The sequence below is a fragment of the Mauremys reevesii genome, linkage group 10 (assembly GCF_016161935.1).
Source record: "Mauremys reevesii isolate NIE-2019 linkage group 10, ASM1616193v1, whole genome shotgun sequence".
Classification (NCBI taxonomy): domain Eukaryota; kingdom Metazoa; phylum Chordata; order Testudines; family Geoemydidae; genus Mauremys; species Mauremys reevesii.
The window spans coordinates 4,000,594-4,019,213 of record NC_052632.1 but is presented as its reverse complement, the minus strand read 5'-3'; the positions used below and the strand labels follow the sequence as shown (position 1 = coordinate 4,019,213).

Here is an 18,620-nt window from a genome sequence, read left to right as displayed (position 1 = left end):
AACCAAAAGGCTATGGAAGAGAGCTACAGTGTAGCAGCCTATCAGGCTTCTCAGCTGAGTACCTCTTCCCTGAGTATTTCATCTGCACAGAGGGGACATCAGCAGCTTCTGTGGCCCCTCTCTGCCTGCCCTGGCCCTGGCCCTGGCCCTGGGAAGGGCTCTCCATGGGTAGGAAGATGTGTGGGCTGAAGGAGAGGAACTGGGCAGCACTAGAGAAATACACGGTGGTCCTCCCTGTAGTGGTAAAACCATGAAAGAGTTAATGTAGCCGGAGGCTGCTGATCTTTTCCGACAGCTCTTCACACAGTGAGGTACCCCTCTGAGGGGTGCTGTGGTAGGAGTGCGGCGGGGGGAATGCTGGGTGGCTCCAAGGAGAAGGGGAAGAGCAGGGGTCTAGGAGCCAGGGCAGAGCCTAGCTCAGGCCTCCAGAGGATCTGCTCTAGCCTGGGGCTGCGTTCAACCCTACCTTAGCTCATGCTCTGTCTGCCGGGGCATCTATTGGCCTTGCAGCAGGCAGGTGATAGCCAGTAGGGAGGGATGCTCTCCTGCCCCTGAACCAGCTCCATGCCGGGGGGAGAGTCAGCTTCTAGCAGACACATCAGTTTGGGGCTCAACCATGGGGAGAGGGTCAACCTCTGACAATGACTTGTAGAGGGGAACCTGGTGGAGTTTTCTTCCCTCCAGGGCCTCCACTGGGCACTTTTCCCTGGGAGAGGGATCCCCCAAGTTTGCCGTTGAAGCAGATGCATGATTCAGGGGCTGGAGGATTCTGGACACTGACAAATTAAAAGGCGCTAAGGAAACCCTTATGAAGCTGAGAATTGGAACACCATGAGCTGGGCTAGATCCCTCTTGACTCCAGAGAATCAAGGTCGATCCTCTCCTGAGCTGTGGAGGCGAGGACTGTGCATGTGGCAGGTGGGGAGTTCACACTTGCACAAAGCCTGGTGCAGTCCGAGGTCAAACATCCTGGTCTGGGACTCTAAACTCAGACTCTTTTTCACTTCTGGGCCCTACCCAGTCACTAAAGCCTAGTTCTGAGGTGCAGCATCCCTTGTAACAAAGTGTACGTGTAGATGCTGCTACTCAATCCTAAACCTGGGAGAAAGCTTAGCGAGCAGTGACAGCGAATCACACAACAATAACGATAATGACATATAGAAATTATATGACTACAATTTATCACCTTGCAGTAAACCCAGCCATTACCTCCTAAAAGTGAAATAAAATGCTGAAAGTATTAAAACATACAAGATCTTGCCAGCAAAGAGCTAAACAAACTCCTAAACTTCTTGATATACTACAGGCAAAAAAGGCTTAAACTCAGAGACTCCAGCTCTTTAAAAGCCATTGTCCATCATGTGGCATTAGGGAACAAAGTGAGTTCCTCTTTGTGGATGTCGACATGGGTGTAGATCGAAAACAGGGTAATAAGAAGCATAAATGTAAAATCTCTAATTACAAATCCATGTTCTGTAATATTCATGATTACCCACAAGATCTTTAGGAAGCAGCCACACGTCATTAACTGTCGACCACCTTCCAGTTACAGCTCATTGGCCTTCAAAAAGCAGCAAAAGAGAAGTTGCTTTATTTTAAAATGCTGGGCCACGAGAATATCAAATATCATTCTTGATAACGCAGGGACTGCAAAATAAAAATTCTAGCTCTCCAATTAACTGCTACTGTACTAGCAGAGACAGAGGAAGAACATGCGAGGTATCCCATTGCATTTGGGATCCAAGTTAACACCAATCCAACTACATATCTGTGTCTATCAGGGTTTGAAGGTGATTTCCCTGTACCATGCAAGCCAAATAATAGACTAGCTCCCCAAGTCTTAACATTCATAATCTTAGTGTGTTTGATCACAACTGGGAACATTCAAGTTAAATGACACGATTCTGACCATGACCTTGTGTGCAGGGTGGACCAAAGAGAATTATGTTCCCCATCATGGCAGGTTAAACTCTCCTGAAAACACTACGAGCCAATACTGCATATGATCTGTCCTAACCACAAAATTGTGGTCAGTATTGTTTCAGCTAACAGACCTCATAATTTTATTCAAAACCCCAAAAGGTTATCTAATGGAGACAAGCCCCTAGCTACTCTGTAGCAAACTTTTATAATAGCCCCAGCACATTTTCCAGATGAATAATAAACCCTGTGCACACTGGTCAGGAAAATCATGCTGGAAGCTCGCTAGGACAACAATCTTTTAATGTGGTCACAGAGTGCACAGTTCCCATGCCAGTGTGGTCAGGGCCTTCCTGACGCATGTGCTGCCCAGCTAGAAATAGACATTCTAGCCACCCCGATTAATCGAAAGCTGGAGTAGAGGAAGAAGTGGAAAATAACAAAATAAAGTTAGACTAAATCTTTCATAGTGAAATAAAGCAGCGTGGGGTCTGGGTGGCGCAGCATTAGTCCACTAGCCAGACATACCAGTGTAGCACACCTAATGTCCTAGGTGCCAACTCAGCTTAGGACACAAGGCAAGATGAGTCGGGGGCTTCATCCTATTCTCCCATAGAGATCTGTGTACATTACAAAATCAGTGCTTAATTTGCTGTGGCTGGCAGGGCATAGTTGCTAGAGAATCCCTGGACAGGAATAACAGGGGTGTTACAGACGAGGATGGAAGTATATGAACAAAACTGTGGAGATAGTCTTGTGAAATGCCCAGCTCTATTATTTCATTAGTTCCTCACTTTCACAAGTCTAGAAGTAGCTACATAACAAAAGCAATAAATAAAGATAACAAGAGAGGTTATCAACAGGTCCAAGCACCATACTGGATAAGGTTACTATCTAGATTCCGACATCTTCCCCACTTACTAACGTTCCAGTGACGCTCTGTGTCAGAATGTGTCATACAGATAAAACCATCCAGATGCAAACATGCGAGACGGAGCTGTGACAACTCTTTGTGTGTTTTCTAAACTCTCTAATCAGGGAAAACCTTCTTGGCTTTCTTCAAATGGGTCTTTGATTTTTGGAATTGGAAGTGTTGCCAATTGACACAATTTCTCCATGTCACAGCAAGTTGCATTGTCAGTGATCAATAACATGATCTATTGACTCTGCACATCCTGAGCCAGCTGATACCAGCAGGTACTTAGAGAAGCCATTTCTATCAAGCCCATGTGCAGCACTTTACCCACAATGTTAGTAACCGATAAGGGTCCAATCCCTGTCCCACTGAATTCATTAGGAACAGGATCTGGCCCTGTTTGTTGCTTCTAACCGTCTGAGAAGAGGGTGTCACTGTTTGCAGGCCCTAAGACTAGTTCTCCATAGATCCAGATATGAAGTAATGGTCCCTGATGGATCATCACTGTTCGCCAAACTCTGTTTGCCTGTGCACAAGACATTATACTGCGTGGAGTTCCTTGGAAGGTACGTTCTCAGGAAGAGTGGCAGTCAGCTGAAAAGAGAAAGTGGCCTGACTCTTCTGGTCATGTATGTAATAGTTGGACCAACACTATTTATTAACATTAGCTAATCACCATAGTAACTCCATAGTAACATGGCACACGTGCCACTGCTGAAAAACTCTGAACTGACTTAAAGGAACACATACTGATATGGACAATAAGTTCTTCAAGTCTGTTATACAGAGATGTACTAGACCAAATCAATCCCAGGGATAACTTCAGTGACGTCAGGGGGATATACCCCAGTGGCTGCCAGGGCATTTTCCAATGTCTTTATAACTAGAGTGTAAATAACTTGAGTTTCCACAAACCAATTATGCCTGAAAACAGTCACTTTAAAAGGTGAAAGAGACAAAGTAGATCTAATGCAGTAGCTTTTTTTTAGGTCCCCACTTTCTTTCTGTTGCAGGAAGTCACCACATGACAGCACTTTACACACTAGATTAACATAAATCATGACACAATATCCAGCTGTGAACATGTGATGGCTTCCTATGTGTATACAAGGATTATTTCAACATATACATACTTAGATTTGGTTCCACCCTGCAGCTTCATGCTCAGCCTATGTTACTGCTCCACAGCTGTGATGTGAGCTGTGATGACTTACGAGGAGAGGCTGAGGGAACTGGGCTTATTTAGTCTGCAGAAGAGAAGAGTGAGGGGGGATTTGATAGCAGCCTTCAACTACCTGAAGGTGGGGGGTTCCAAAGGGGATGGATCTCGACTGTTCTCAATGGTGGCAGAAGACAGAAAAAGGAGTAATGGTGTCTAGTTGCAATGGGGGAGGTCTAGTTGGATATTAGGAAACACTATTTCACTAGGAGGGTGGTGAAGCACTGGAATGGGTTCCCTAGGGAGGGGGTGGAATCTCCTTCCTTAGAGGTGTTTAAGGTCAGGCTTGACAAAGCCCTGGCTGGGATGATTTAGTTGGGTTTGGTCCTGCTTTGAGCAGGGGGTTGGACTAGATACCTCCTGAGGTCCCTTCCAACCCTGAGATTCTATGATTCTTCTAAGGCTGGTCATGTCTTTGTGCATCAAGCATACAAAACCAAATGTGCCTTCATCCAAAAGATCCAAATGCCGTCCTTAGTTTCCTGTCCCCACACACCCCGCCCCACCTGGGTTGACTGCAAGACAAGACGTACAGGACTGCCAGACCTAGGATACCATTGGACCCTTTACAGGGAGTTAAACATTGACTCTTGCTATTTCAATTATTCTTTTTGCTGCCTGTTTGAACAAACATCAGACTGTTTACCGCAGATGTCTGTATTTAAAGAGTTCTGTCATCACCAGCAGATGTCACTATAGAATCTGGAGTGTACGTATAACGGAATAGTCAGGTTTAAATTTATTTGTGTGGCCTGCAGGCAAAGATCCAAAAATTTACAGTGTTCCATAAGTGGAGTCTAAAAATATAAAATAAAACCAAGTCTATAACTTGATCTTCTTAAAGAGTTTAAGCTGCAGACTTTAAAGTACACGTAAGCACAGTTTTAAGTATAGTGCCTATTGTCCAAATGTCAGAGCAACTTGATCCACCTATTTTCAAAGGCAAGTCTGCCGTAGTCTGAAAAAAACAGTAAGAAGTAATATCTCCGAAATGCAGCAAGTAACCACAGAATGCTGTCCAAAGTGAAAACCTCTCAGATCCACGTGCAAGGCATAGACACATGTTCTCTATTAGGCAAAGAAAGACAGCGTCCTTGCAGCTTTCCTTAGATTATCAAGTAATTGTGCAATTAGAAAAAATAGATACGCATTCCCTCAGGATGTTTAGAAGTGTTTACAGTATCACAAGTGATCCCAGTGCGGCTCTTAGCATCATATTGATGTGTGTAATTTAGTTAGCAACAGTAGCAAATTTTTACTAGCTGGTAGAAAGATTTCTTTTTGTTCTAAAGCTCAAAGCGGAGTCACAGTCCCCTTTGCTCCTGAGGTAGGCTGTGCGTGGAAAGCTGGCAAGTCTAATTGCAGCAAAACTGACTACTGCAGGGACTCACTTTCTGTAACAACTGAACTTAAACTCACAGGCATGTGGCCAACAATAAGCAGAACTCTCTCCCCTCAGCCCCTCTGTAACTCAATACGGCTTATGCAGCCACGCACTGAACCATATGTGAAGGAAGGCTGCAAACTCACATCTTAAAATGAAACGAGAACCTAAAATCTCGGCACCCAGAGGTTATTTAGCCCCTGACACCTTCCCCATGCCCAGCCCCCTTTTGTGCTGCTGAATACAAGCTGCCAGCACAACCCCAAACTTAGCACAGGCTTAGAGACTTCATTTTTGTTTTAAAATATTTTCTCCTTAAGGAAAAAAAAAAAGATACAAACTAATCCCACATGCAACTGTAACCCAGATGAGGAGCTGAGAGTGCTCTACCGAAAAGAGTTCTCTCGCCTTCATTCCCAGTCACCCCTCAGGAGCCGAGCGAAAGATCCTATCCCTTTCCACGTTCTGGAGGAAAATCCCCTCGTTTACCCCTCCCCGGTTACTGTAGCCCTTTCACTAACTGACCAACGGCCTTATTAAACAGTGCCTTTCTCTGGCTCCTTTTCCTTTGATTGCCAACATAAGCAAAAAGCCATTTCCCCCCTTTTTCAAGCTGCCTGCTGCCCTGGGTGCCTTCAGCCCTGAGAGAAGCTTTCCAGAGTTCAGCAGCTGGTAGAGAGGAGAGGGAGCTTACCTGGTAGGAGGCTGAGAGCCCAGGCTACAAAGAGCCCTCTGTAGAAGTCCATGTGAGTGCTAGAGGCGTCTGGTACCCTACCCCTACCATCCGCTTGAGGCACCGAGCCAGAGTGGTAGCCTTACTCTGAAAAAAGCTTCCACTTATCCCCAGCCTTTCCCAGCTCCCTGCCAGAAGCTGCTCATTGGGAAGGAGTGGGAGGGACGAGTTAACTTGTAGGAGGTGCAGCACGAGAGGACTGAAGAGAGGACACGCTTTGCAGAGAGTCCACCCTGACTGCCTGGCCTGCCAGGGCCCCTCTCCCCCAGACTTCACACTCAGATGCCCCAGCTTGGGCAGCGTCGAGAGACATGCCTTCCATGGCAAGGAAAGATTATTTCTTCCTACACAGAATAATCATTTCTGATGACAAAATAATATAGCTGAAGCCAAGGTCAGTGCCGGCTTTTGACCCTGCTGGCCGCTGGCGAGTTACACCAGGGTTCAGTCTGAGCCATTGCATTTACTGTCTGCTAAGATCTATTCTAATTATGCTTCCTGGTAGGTAGGAGAGAGAACAGTGCGCTTGGGTGCCAGGGAATTGTTCCTGAGGGACTGACCTGGCTGTACCTGGAACAGTGCCGGTCTCTGTTGCAAATGCTGGCCTGAGGAGTGGTCAGGCTAAGGTTTGTCTCTTTTCATGTTCTCTGTGTGTATAAATATCGTCTTGCTGTATGTTCCAGTCTATGCATCCGATGAAGTGGGCTGTAGCCCACGAAAGCTTATGCTCAAATAAATTTGTTAGTCTCTAAGGTGCCACAAGTACTCCTGTTCTTTTTGCAGATACAGACTAACACGGCTGCTACTCTGAATTTTGTCTCATTGTTATTCAGCACTTTTGCTACAGCCTAAAGTTCGTGCTTGCCTCCCAGCCAGGCACCTAGAACAACATAGCCAGGAAGCTCACAGGGGACCAGGGAGACATAAAGGCTTCACAATTGTCCAATGGCAACGATCATTCCCCTACCCTCCGAGATGAATCCCCCAAGACCTGATTGTCCCCTCAGCTGTGCACAAAGTGCTGCTTCGCTTGGTCACCATCAGCCCAGGAACGACTGTGCGGATCTAACTTATCTACGGCAGTTCAGCGGTGCCTGTTGCACCTGAGCTGCATTCAGCAGCCAAGCACAGCAAAATGCAAAGGCTGCTCTGCTCCCTGACCACCTCCCACAGGGTTGGGGGGGCTGGTTGTTTTGGTGTGGAAGGAGCCAGGATGACTGTGGCAGTGGCTTTATCGAGAAAGGCAGCCTCACTACTTGATCTGAACACAGTTAAACTCAGGGTCAATCTAATCTCCCTTGGCATGGAGTTCCACAGCGGGGGTCCCACCACCCATCACTAGAGAGTATTATCTTGGCTCTCTTTGCTCTACACGGATGATGGAGCTATACCTATCTAGGTAACATTCATAGGCAGTCAGGTCCCAACCCAGTAAGGGGCTTTTATATTAAGACCTAGACTTGAAGTGCCAGATTGTCAGCCAGTGTAAATCAGTGTCGCTCTGATTTAGAACAGCTTTGGATCTGGCCTTTCATTCAGATTAGACATGAATACAAATCAGCGGGGTTTGTGATAAGATCATGTCAGCTCTTCTTGTTGCTGCTGCTCCTGCATGCTTTTCGCCTTTCTGTACAAATAAATAGATAACAAAAATATCTCATGTACGTGAGATTTGATCCCAGAGGCCTTCTCCTCAAACGTCTTGGAACCCAACACTTTGGCTGCAAAGGGGAGCCCTGCAGAATCTAGCTACCAGAATTACCATTTGCGCGGGGGGATCTCTGTTAAAGCACAATGCCAGCCAGCAGAACGAGTCGTGGTGCTGACAAATGAGATTGTGAAAGGGACGTTCCACGCATAGAAAGTTAGTCCTTATAAGCAGAAGATGGAGAGGACAAGGCCTAAATAATTCCCTCCTTCCTCTTAATAAAACAACCACCACCTTTTGAAATTAGTCCAAATGTCAGACCTTATCTCTGTCTATTGGCTATTTTTCAAACTGGGAACAGGGTCTGAAGAAAGAAGTTAAGCTCTGCTCCAGACATTCTTGGATGAAGCAGAACATTTGGGAGAGTTGATTTCTTTCCACTTTTTTCCACAGAAAATGCACGTTTGGGGACTCCAGATTGGAGAGAATGAATGTTTGACCCGAGATCAAAGCAGCAGCAGAATCCAAAGCATTTCAAATGTGTGCATGCTCTTCTAATTTGTTAGTGTCCAGTTCTTTCTAGACGCTAAATGCTTTGATAAAATTAAGCATTGTCAGTTTTCTTCCTGAATTTCCCACCTGCCTCTCCCCATGTCAGTTCTAGACCAAAAATCAGAATTTCAAGGGAGATCAACAGCTGAGGGGAAACAACACTTTTCTTTTTGTAGTATATGATTTTTGTTATCACTATTTTTGGGGAGTAACAAACAGAGGAAAGTATTAAAATACATAATTATACACAAGTACATAGGAAATTTAACCACGGACTAACTGAAGTACAGAAGACAATGGTGGATAAGAAGTATTCAATTTAAATAAAAAATGCAACATTACAACCCATGATCCCAGTAAGGGTCTAAGAGCAGCATATGTTGTGGTTTAGAGGCATGTATATTTGACTCAGGCCAGTAAAATGCTCCACAGTAAATCCCCAGTTTTGTAAAGACTTACACACATGCTTAACTTTACGCACTGTGAAGTCAGCGGGATTACACACAGCAAGTAAAGTAAAGTATGTGTCTAAGCTGAAGGATGTCCCATATTTTACTGAACAAGATGCTCAGAAAAGGAAGATGGGTTACCACTGAGCAGCAACAAAAAGTCCCCTGGGAACTTCACTGTTACCAACCAGCAAACCTATGGATTTAATCAGTTGTATGGAAAAACTGCAAATCATATCACACTACTTTGTATTCTGCAGTGTAGTTGTAGCCGTGTCAGTCCCAAGGTATTAGAGAGACCAGGTGGATGAGGTGATATCTTTTATAGGACCAACTTCTGTTGGGGAGAGAGACAAGCTTTCGAGCCACACAGGACCTGAAGAACTGTTCCGTGTGACTTGAAAGCTTCTTTCTCTCTCCTCAACGGAAGTTGGTCCAATGAGAGATATTACCGTACCAGCCTTGTCTCTCTACTTTGTATTCTGAACACTTCCCAAAAGGTTTGAATAAAAACAAAGGAGTTTTTAAAAAAACGATACCCTTTGATTGAGTATTACTGACTAGAATGGCAAAATTAACTGAGAACTTCCTTCTAAGTTGCAGCTTTTGGGCTCTTCAGTGGATTGAAATCTGCCTGTTTACAAGAAGTTTGGCCCCAAATGTCTGAAAGGCTGCAGTCATGCTTCGGTTTTAAAGCCACTAGAATGTGTGTATCCCCTTAAACCTCGGTGTGGTGCAGCAAATGTGTACCGGAAGTCAATGCAGTCCGATGAGACTGACAAGCCTTACTCCCACTGAGTAATGACTTACTTCAGGAATAGTCCCACTGAAATCAATGGGACTACTTGCAGAGTAGAGTATTCCTCACTGCAAGAGTGGCAAAATCTGGCCCAACTTGAGAGAGGGCATTAATCTCAATGAACCATAACTTCCTCCTAGGTCTTCCCCTGTACCACCATTTAACTGAACCTATTTTACCTGTACTCCCAGAAACATGAAGCTCAGTTCTGACCCCCTCCCGGGTACAAAGCTAGACAGCCATAGCGCAATATGGCCTGACCAGCATTTCTCCACCTCCCACTGGGGTCAGGTCTTTTCAAAACTGGACGGCTGTTTGAGAGATCTGGAATTTGCTTCCAACGACTGGATAAATGGAGTGGTAATGTACTTGCTGTAAACTGTGGCTTTCAGATGAGAAGTAATTAATTGCAGTCATCATCTAAACTCTCCAGAAAAGGGGGACCACCAGCTCCACACTGCCAGCATCTTGCATGGTAAGAGTCTGCAGACTACATGACAGCCAAGTATAGGAATGTTCCCTCGAGTACTTTCTCCAGAAATGATAGCTGTCACCTGCCATGACTCTAGCAGATGTGGTTTGCTTTCAGTGTTTACACAAAGTGTGTTTTCAGTGAATGCTGTTATTAACCGAGGGGCAAGTCCATATGTGGAAGGTGATGGACATTTGAGAGGTTTTCAGGAAGGGCTTTCATTGTAAGATGTTGCTGCCTTGGGGGCAGAGGCAGTTTCTGACACTGATAGTGGTGAATACTATTAGTTCAAAAGGAGAGACTACAAAGTCTAACTAAAGCCTCCAGAAAGTAACCATGACCTATGCTAGCACTGCATAGCGGCTGTGACTGTCCCATCTGGGAGATATCTAAGTGAACAGCACCTCATTCATGCATTGCTAAAATATACAGAATTACACGCTCACATCCTAGGACATGACTCTGGTCAATGAAATCTTAATTATGACCAGGCTTGAGAGAGGAAGAAATACAGCAGAGTAAATAACACCCAGAAAGAAGAGCAATCTTTCCCCCATTCCTTCCAGTAAAGCAGGATGGGGTGGGTAGGGTTGGATCTTATAGACATGATCAAAACCATAGATAGAAAAAGATGGGCCCAAGCCACAAAGTTTGCCACTGTAACCAGATCTGAACTTTGGGGGGTTTCAAATCCAGGATTTTGATTCCAGATCATCTTGAGTTAGAAAATATTAAGATCGCCTAGCAACGTTTTGTTCTGACTTAGTTATGGCTACTGGAGAATCTCAAAGTACGTAGAGACATCAGTTAAGCCTCGCAGTTAGGTACATTCTATGATACGGATGGGTAAACAGAGCACATAGAAGCTAATGGCTATACTGTGCCCGGGCCGCGCAGCTGTGCAGGACGCAATGGGGAGAAGACCCTCCCTAAACGGACTACCTGGACTTTGGTTCAGGCATGCAGGAGTGAATGGGCACTGTGCACCCACTACTCTTTTCCTGCTGGGAGCGAGTGGGTAGAGCCCAAGCACCAGTCTGGGCAACTGAGCGAGCAAAGGTGGGATCATAATTTATTGCCGACACAGGCTATAGCAAGTGGGCTGCAGGCAGGAGATTGTGGCTCTTTAATATTCAGTCCTTTCTTCAGATGGCCCTGGGGTGGGACAGCAATACTCCGCTGTGTCTTTGTGACACAATTTAGGCCGAAGTGACTTGCCCAAGGTCCCAAAGCTAGTCCGAGGCCGAGTCAGGAAGAAAACCAACAACTTTCAGTCCCCTGTGTGAATCACTAGCCAATACTCCTTGTCAACCAGGTTCTTCCAAATCTAGTACAAATTTTCCATCCAAATTCAGATTCTCTAGTGGACAACTTAGCTGTACTAAAGAAATGTCTTCATAATGGCTCTACAGTACTCACTGGGGGATCAAGGTGACACATGCAGAAAGAAACTTGGGCAGGTACATTCAGGTACATCAGTTGTCATGTGGGGAAAGGCAGGGTTTGTAGCTTGTGACAGCAAACTGCCCAACTTCACTATTTGTGTAACCTCACACAGCAAACAGTGGGAGTATTAATGTGAACTCTCTGGCCAACAAAACCCCCACGACAAGATTGTCTAATGTGCAACATGGAAGCACTTGGAAACTTTCAAAGATTGACTTGGCCCTGCCTCAGTGCAAGGGGCTGGACTTGTTGACTTCCCAAGGTCTTTTCCAGCCCTATATTTCTATGATTCTGTTGCAAATACATTACCAGACCCTATTTAGAAATATGAATCCTATTCAGCTTGCTAAGCAATCTGGGTCAGACTCCACTAATGATTTTATTTGTTTTCTCATAATGAGCTTCTGCAGAAGGTACTGACTTCTCCAACCACTTGTTCACAGTGAATCATTTCCAGTGGGGAAAAAATAGAGTAATAATCAATATAACATTTTCCCTGTGTATTAACATGTAAGAGTTGCCAAGATTACTAAACAGCCATCCTCTGTATTTCTGGAAGCTCTCAAACAAAGTTGGCAATACCTAGGAGTTCAATAAATGCAGTAAATCCTGATAGAATACTAAAAATTTGGCAAGTACATTGGTAATTCTGCACCTAGCATCCCACATGACATGCCCATGGACTGCATTCCAGTTCCCAGAGTCTGCCTAACTAGCCACTGGTGCCAGAGTGCCACATGCATTGCTTTCAGGACAGAGGAAAAATCCAGCACTTCCCCAGAGTTCACATCATACTCATTAATGATGCTAACACTCTATGGAAAACTCAGATAATAGCTAAGCTTTGGGATAATTGCCTCTAGAAAGTGAGCTGTGGAAGCAGAAAGAGAAATTTCCAGGGTCTCCCATGGTTTAAAGTGGTTGCAGTTGCAGGGAATTCCCAACAGAAAAGAGCTAAGAAAAGGGGCTGAAAAAAACCTTTTGCTTTGGCCCGGTATAAATGACTCAAAAAGGTTGCTGCAGATCATTCTGTTCTTGGAGTGACAATTCCTAACTCACAAGAGTCACAGTTTCACAAATGAGGGTCTAGAGTCACAGATGTTCTGGGGAGCCCCATCTGATACGAACTTCCTAGCAACCGTCTACCCCCAGTCTTCTCATAAGGGCGGTGCCCCACCCTCTCAGCCTGATGTTCTGGAACTTGGGGAAAGTGACATGTGGCAAAAGGAACAATGGAATTCTGTCACTCTACCACCCTGGAACTTTTTGAGAGAGGAGGAAGGTTGAAAAAGTTACAGAGGGGAAAAAGTAAAGAATGCCCACTCCCCGCAGACACTACTTAATGTATTGAATCCCACAACAAAAAGGGAAATAAAAAGAGAAAAGGGGGAAAAAGTAAAAGATATTTCACAATTTTTTAAAAAGAAAATAACTATTATTCCATTTTGTGTGCAATGAGACAGAAATAAATCGATATTTTTTCATAAATCCGCCCTACCCCGCCCCCACAATTTTGCAGGTCTAATAACTTGAATGGGAATGTAAGTACCATGTGATCAGGCCTGATCATCCCAGGGTCGGCAACCTGTGGGAAGTGGTGTGCCAAGTCTTCATTAATTTAAGGTTCCGCATGCCAGTAAAAGGTTTCGCGTGCCAGACTGGCAGCACGAGTGGCAGACCGAACCCCAGTCCCAGCTGCCGGCCCTGCTCAGCCCACTGCTGGCCCAGCTTCCATCCATCCAGGCCAGCAGCGGGCTGAGCGGGGCCAGCAGCCGGGACCCCGGCTGGCAGCAGCGTGCCACTGGAATCGGCCTGCATGCTGCCTTTGTCACACGTGCTGCAGGTTGCTGACCCCTGCTCTAATCTGTCACCAAAAGTTACTGCAGATGAGCAATTCTGTAAGCCTTTTCTCTTATCATACAGACTATTTCAACATCTGAGGACGCCACATAACCTCATGTTTACCCCAATAACAGGGAAAGGATGGGAGATGATTGTGTTGATCCTCATAGGTTTTGAGTTTAAAACCAGCTCTGAAGGCAAAGAGAATCTTTTTCTCAAATTGTTTAGGTAGAGCAGAGTGAAGAATTTGCTGTGAAGAATTTGCTTAGATAAATTTTGTCTCTTTTTCGGCTTGTGAATTGGCAGTAAGAAACTTGCCAATCTTTTATCCACTATTCAGAATGATTCATCAATTAATGCAGGATGCAATCTTATTTGGTAGATCTTCTGAAAAGCCAGGGTTTGCCTAGTTCACATTTTACAGTGATTCATATGGCTATATTCTTATGAGGAGTCTTTTTTGCTGTGTTATTAGAAATCACGTTCAGACATCTTAATATTACTGATCTTTGCATGAACTAGAAATGCCAGAAGTTCAAAGGAAAATAAAGCTTCATTGTGATAATATTGATGTAATACTTTCAAAATGTAAACAGCTGTTAACTGGAATGATCTAGGGGAAACAAGAGAAGGAAATAATGACAAGGGAGGGACCTGAAAACAAAAGCACTTCAGAAATTCTGAGCTGTTATGGTGACGTTGCACTGTTCTCTTCTGGAAAATTAAACAGCATGGGTTATCCTGGGTTAAAGAAACCTGAAAAAGATTTTCATTGCTAGTCATCCGATGTGGTTAATCCTGCAGGAGAAAAGAGTTGGTGCAAATTAAGAACTATCTTCCCATTTTATATCTGGATCGTTGTCCTAGTCAGTGCTCTATTTAATCCAGGCCAGATAGGAATTTTCAATTTTTTTTCACTACAATGGAGCCAAATTTGAGCTGAACGCATCTCCCCAGTGACTGGGGTTAGATTTACGCACGTTCATCTGAGAGCAAGGAGAAGAGGATGCAGCCATCAAAAGGATAACGCTTTCCCTCTGCCAAAGTTTAGTATTTAAACAGAAAGAGCAGATTTTTTTTTGTTGAAAATCGCAGTAGTTGATTATGATTCTTAGTGAAAAAAGCAGCAGCAATGCTGGAGAGTCTCAAAGTTTTTATACATTTTGGAGGAAAATTTGTGAGCTGATAGCAATGTTTCCTTGTAGGAAATGAAGATAGATAGGATATAAACATCTCCCACAGAAATAACTGATTGTGGAAAGAAACAATTGATCCCGTAACAAAAACCATCAGACTAGGAAAAGCTTTGCCACTTTTTTTTGGCTTTGTAAAAGCAATTACAGTGATAGTACAATTTATTTCTTGTACAACAGAGTGAAAAAGATGCGGGGGGATGGGTGGTTCGTCTCTAACAAAAGCTAGCGATATTGATGGCAGAATACAAATGTACTATCATATACTTCCTGTGAACCTTGTGTATATTTCTTTCTTTCCATACTGGACTGCCACATCTGGTAGAGGTTTTTAGATTTGAACAACAGATTATGCTTCTGATTTATTCTGCTGCTACATTTCCAAACTCATATATTCTGCTGATTTCATTCAGGCTACAACCGTCTGTATCCAGCTATTGTCTCTTGTTAGACGGTAAGTGCCATGGGGCAGGGACTGTCATTTTTGTTCTGTGTTTGTACAGGGCCTCGCACAATGGGTTCCTGGTCATTGACTAGGGCTACCAGGTGCTCCAGTAATGCAAAGAATACTTGCACAGTAGTTCTGCAGTAGCGGCTCCATCCGTTACTTGCATGCAATGCCCACCACAACCTCTTGGCCATACTATATGAGCTTCTGCCAATGCTCCCTTTTCCCTCCTTCCCTGTATAGTTGATGACTTCCTGCCCCCCTGCATTCTCTACTCTCATGCCCTTTGTTCTTGCCAGCTCCTCGGGGGGGTTGCCCACTCCTGGTTCTCAGCAGGCTCCCAGATGACAGGAATGAGAGGTTCTGTGCACATTGCAGGCACTTTTTGGAGTCATTCCCCCAAGTTAATCATGAGCCTAATAAATTGACACACTTGGAGACTTTGCCATTGACTCCGTCCCTTAATGCCCACCAACAGCCAGAGACGTGCCAGAAATAAAACCTTGGCTCTAAACACCTCTGAACAGAGCTGATTGGAAAATGTTTTTTTTTTCTCCTGCAGAAAATTTATCTTGTATTTTTTTGAGGAGTGGAGGGAGGTTGTTTTTGTCATTTTCTTGTTTTTACAAGACCCAAAATTTTCAGCCAAACACTGAAACTTTTCGGCAGAAGATGAAGATTTTGGTCTTGACAAATAAAACTCGAATTTTTCTGCAGAAAGCCAAAAGTTTGGCAATAAATTTGGTTTTGTCAAAAGCCTAATTTTCCATTGGAAAAAAGTTTGATGAAAAGTTTTCAGCCCGCCCTTCTTCTGAGCTCTGGAGGGGTTAAGGGTTTGGCCCCTAAATTCAACTGGCCATTCTCTCTTTAACAGGCTAAAAAACCATCCAAACTCCTTGGTGTTAAAAATCTGAATCCAAGTTTTGTGTCAGGCCTTGCCTACCTACCCCACTACATTTCTGTTAAGAAAATACCAGAGCCTTAAAAAAACCCCACGGTGAGTAGCCAAAAAGCACAGAGGCAGCAGAAAAATGAAAGTAACACATCCAATTAGTTTGTTCCACCCTCCCTTGGTTGGGGGAGTCACACTGGTCATTTTTGAAATATAAATCTAAGAAATTCATAGATCTGAACCTGAACCGAAGGTTTCAGTTCCAGGCCAGAACAGGGGACCAGATCCCATCTGAAAGAAACAAAAATTTGTGACACCAGCAGTTTACTTGGATTGTTTGTCCACAATAGCAGAAAACTCATGAGATTTCAGCATTGCCAAGGCTACACCCGACCCTAAAGCTGGGGCTCATTTTAATTGCTTGACTCATTGTTTGCTGCTAAAATGAATTGGCCTATGATACTGTGTTTTATCCACTAAAAAGTAAAGGAACATTTCCTTTCTGCAAGAAATGTTCAGTAATTTATGTTAAATCTCTGTAGCTGAATTAAGTAGAATTGGTTTTCATCAAGGGAATGAATAATTAATTTCTTGGAATTAAGTCGTGTGTAATCCAGTTACGATGCTAAAAAAACACCATAGGAAACACGCTGCATTCAGTTACATTGATGTAAAGCTGGAGTCTCTCTCTGTTGTAAGTGGAAAGACTCTAGATTCACACCAGTGTAACAGGGCAGAATTTGGCTTTATTTAATGCATTTACTAAGGAGTCAATTTTGCAGCCGTTAATCCTGAATTTTCCCATTGGGGAGAATTAGGCTCTTAATATATAATCACTAAAAATATGAATGACTCAATACCACCACACACGGCTTGCCAAATAGAAATCTACTTCAATAGACTTCCCTAGGAAAATAAAGGACTAATTTTAAGTCCCAAACTTTTGATTTATATACAATGCCTCAGCCCTGACTCCCAGGTCAAACTTGCCTAGATTGGATCCAGAGCTGAACACAGACGCCCACCCCAGCCCATGCCAAGTTGGAAGAAAGCCCACTTCTATCAACCTCATGGATTTGCATGATCTTAATTTCCCTCCATTGCAAGATATTCAGATGCTAGCAGAGGTCACAGAAGTTCATTGTACGTTATTTCACACACACACTCACTTCTTTCCTAAACTCCGGGTTTTCCTCCTGCAGACACATCCTCACAATTGATGCTTGATATGCTGGATGCTTGTGTTCTTTGGGTTTTTGAAGCATTATGCTAGGATATGGGGAATGTAAAGAAACCGAGTCTAGGAACGAAAACAAAAAGGCTGCAGTAAATTAATACAGATGTCAGAAGAACTGTGGGGATTTATTGTGGGGATATTCTGGGAGGTATTTTAACCATCAGCTGCACCAGAAACATGCAATCATCCTTCATCGTAAGGATTGCTTTCATAAAATGACAAACTAATCATATAGTAATTGGGAGGTAATGGGAGATCAGTGATGCAGGTGACCATGGAGGTGTTTCTCATGGAGTTAGCATCAGTGGTGATTTAATGACAATTTTAGAAGTGGCTATGCAATGCATCATATCCATTAGCAAATCCTGTAGCTTGCTAGTGCTGAATGCAATTCAGCTATTGGATGTAGGGGAAGCCCCTCAGTCAGGAAAGCAACACCTGGCACCAGGAGAGGAAAAACAGAAATACCTGCAATAATTGGACTAGACTGGTCCATCCCGGGCTAATGGTGGCCTGCTGTTCATCTCTGCATATTGTGCTGTACGTTGAGACGGCTAGTCACGTGCAGACACTGATCCCACCAAATGAATTAAGAGCTGGTTTGTTCAGTAGCTCATTCTAATAATAGTAAAAACAGAGATGCAGCAGAACTGAAACCTTTTTTATGTTACTCTAAGCAGGGTCTGAATGAGCACCTGATTCCTAGTGATAAACTGAGGGGAAAGACTTCAGGAGCAGACTGTATCTGCATACACACACCTGTTCTGCCGAGGTGTTCAGCAGACAGAGCTGCTTAGCCAAAGTGATCAATTTTGGCTGGTCTTTGGGTTACAATTCACTTTAGCATGAAACGCAGGGGGAATGAAACGCTGTTACCCTTATTGCATGAGTAAAGGGCACCCAAACTGCACTTAGCCTGCCCGGATTGAGGGGCTCACCCTAAACCGAACCTCACTTGCTAAGCAGGGCAGGAGGGATGCCCAATCACAGTGAAAACGAGAGGGGGGTGGAGAGAGATGTTCCTACATGATGGTGTGGACTCTGCCTAAAAAGAGTTCTAGACACTATTTGACCCTCTCATCTCCACTGTTTAAAGACAGAGCTGATCTGATTCATTTGAAAGACCTTGTTTCTGTTCAGCGATTACTAGAGCTGAAATCACTAATGAGCTGAGCCTTAGACCGAGTGTGCAGACAGTGTTGCACTGAAAAAACAAAGAGGCAGCTGCTGAGAGGTGCCCCACACCCCCGTGAAATCACTAGGCGCTGGGTTAAGTGGGGGACCCTCGGAATGCTGCATTGCAGAAGTGGCAGCGCTGAATGGTGGCAGAGACAACAGCATCAGCGATGGTAGAGAAAGTGTGGCAACAGCTGTGGCAAGCAGTGGTGGAGTACAGCGGCTGCAGCCAAAGAGGCATTGCTCAACGTGTGCCCCGCACCTCTTTGGAGGGGTGGGCGGCGAACTCGCCTG

The 18,620-nt window shown here is 44.3% G+C and overlaps 1 protein-coding gene across 8 annotated transcripts in view; it reads right to left on the bottom strand.

Moving 5' to 3' along the window:
• Positions 1 to 18,620, bottom strand: part of ITGA11 (integrin subunit alpha 11) — a 241,719-nt gene that overhangs the window by 153,938 nt on the left and 69,161 nt on the right. For 6 of the 8 annotated variants that reach the window (XM_039492637.1, XM_039492642.1, XM_039492640.1 and 3 more), the window contains exons 3-5: positions 17,619 to 17,768; positions 17,083 to 17,213; positions 16,156 to 16,204 (exon numbers count right to left, since the gene is read on the bottom strand). The exons of 1 other annotated variant lie outside the window; for it this stretch is intronic. In XM_039492637.1, the coding sequence (XP_039348571.1) occupies positions 16,156 to 16,204; positions 17,083 to 17,213; positions 17,619 to 17,646 (208 nt within the window). In that variant the 5' untranslated portion in view covers positions 17,647 to 17,768. Of the gene's footprint in view, positions 1 to 6,133; positions 6,249 to 16,155; positions 16,205 to 17,082; positions 17,214 to 17,618; positions 17,769 to 18,620 lie in introns of those variants that run through there. One more of the 8 variants, XM_039492643.1, reaches the window with a different exon arrangement.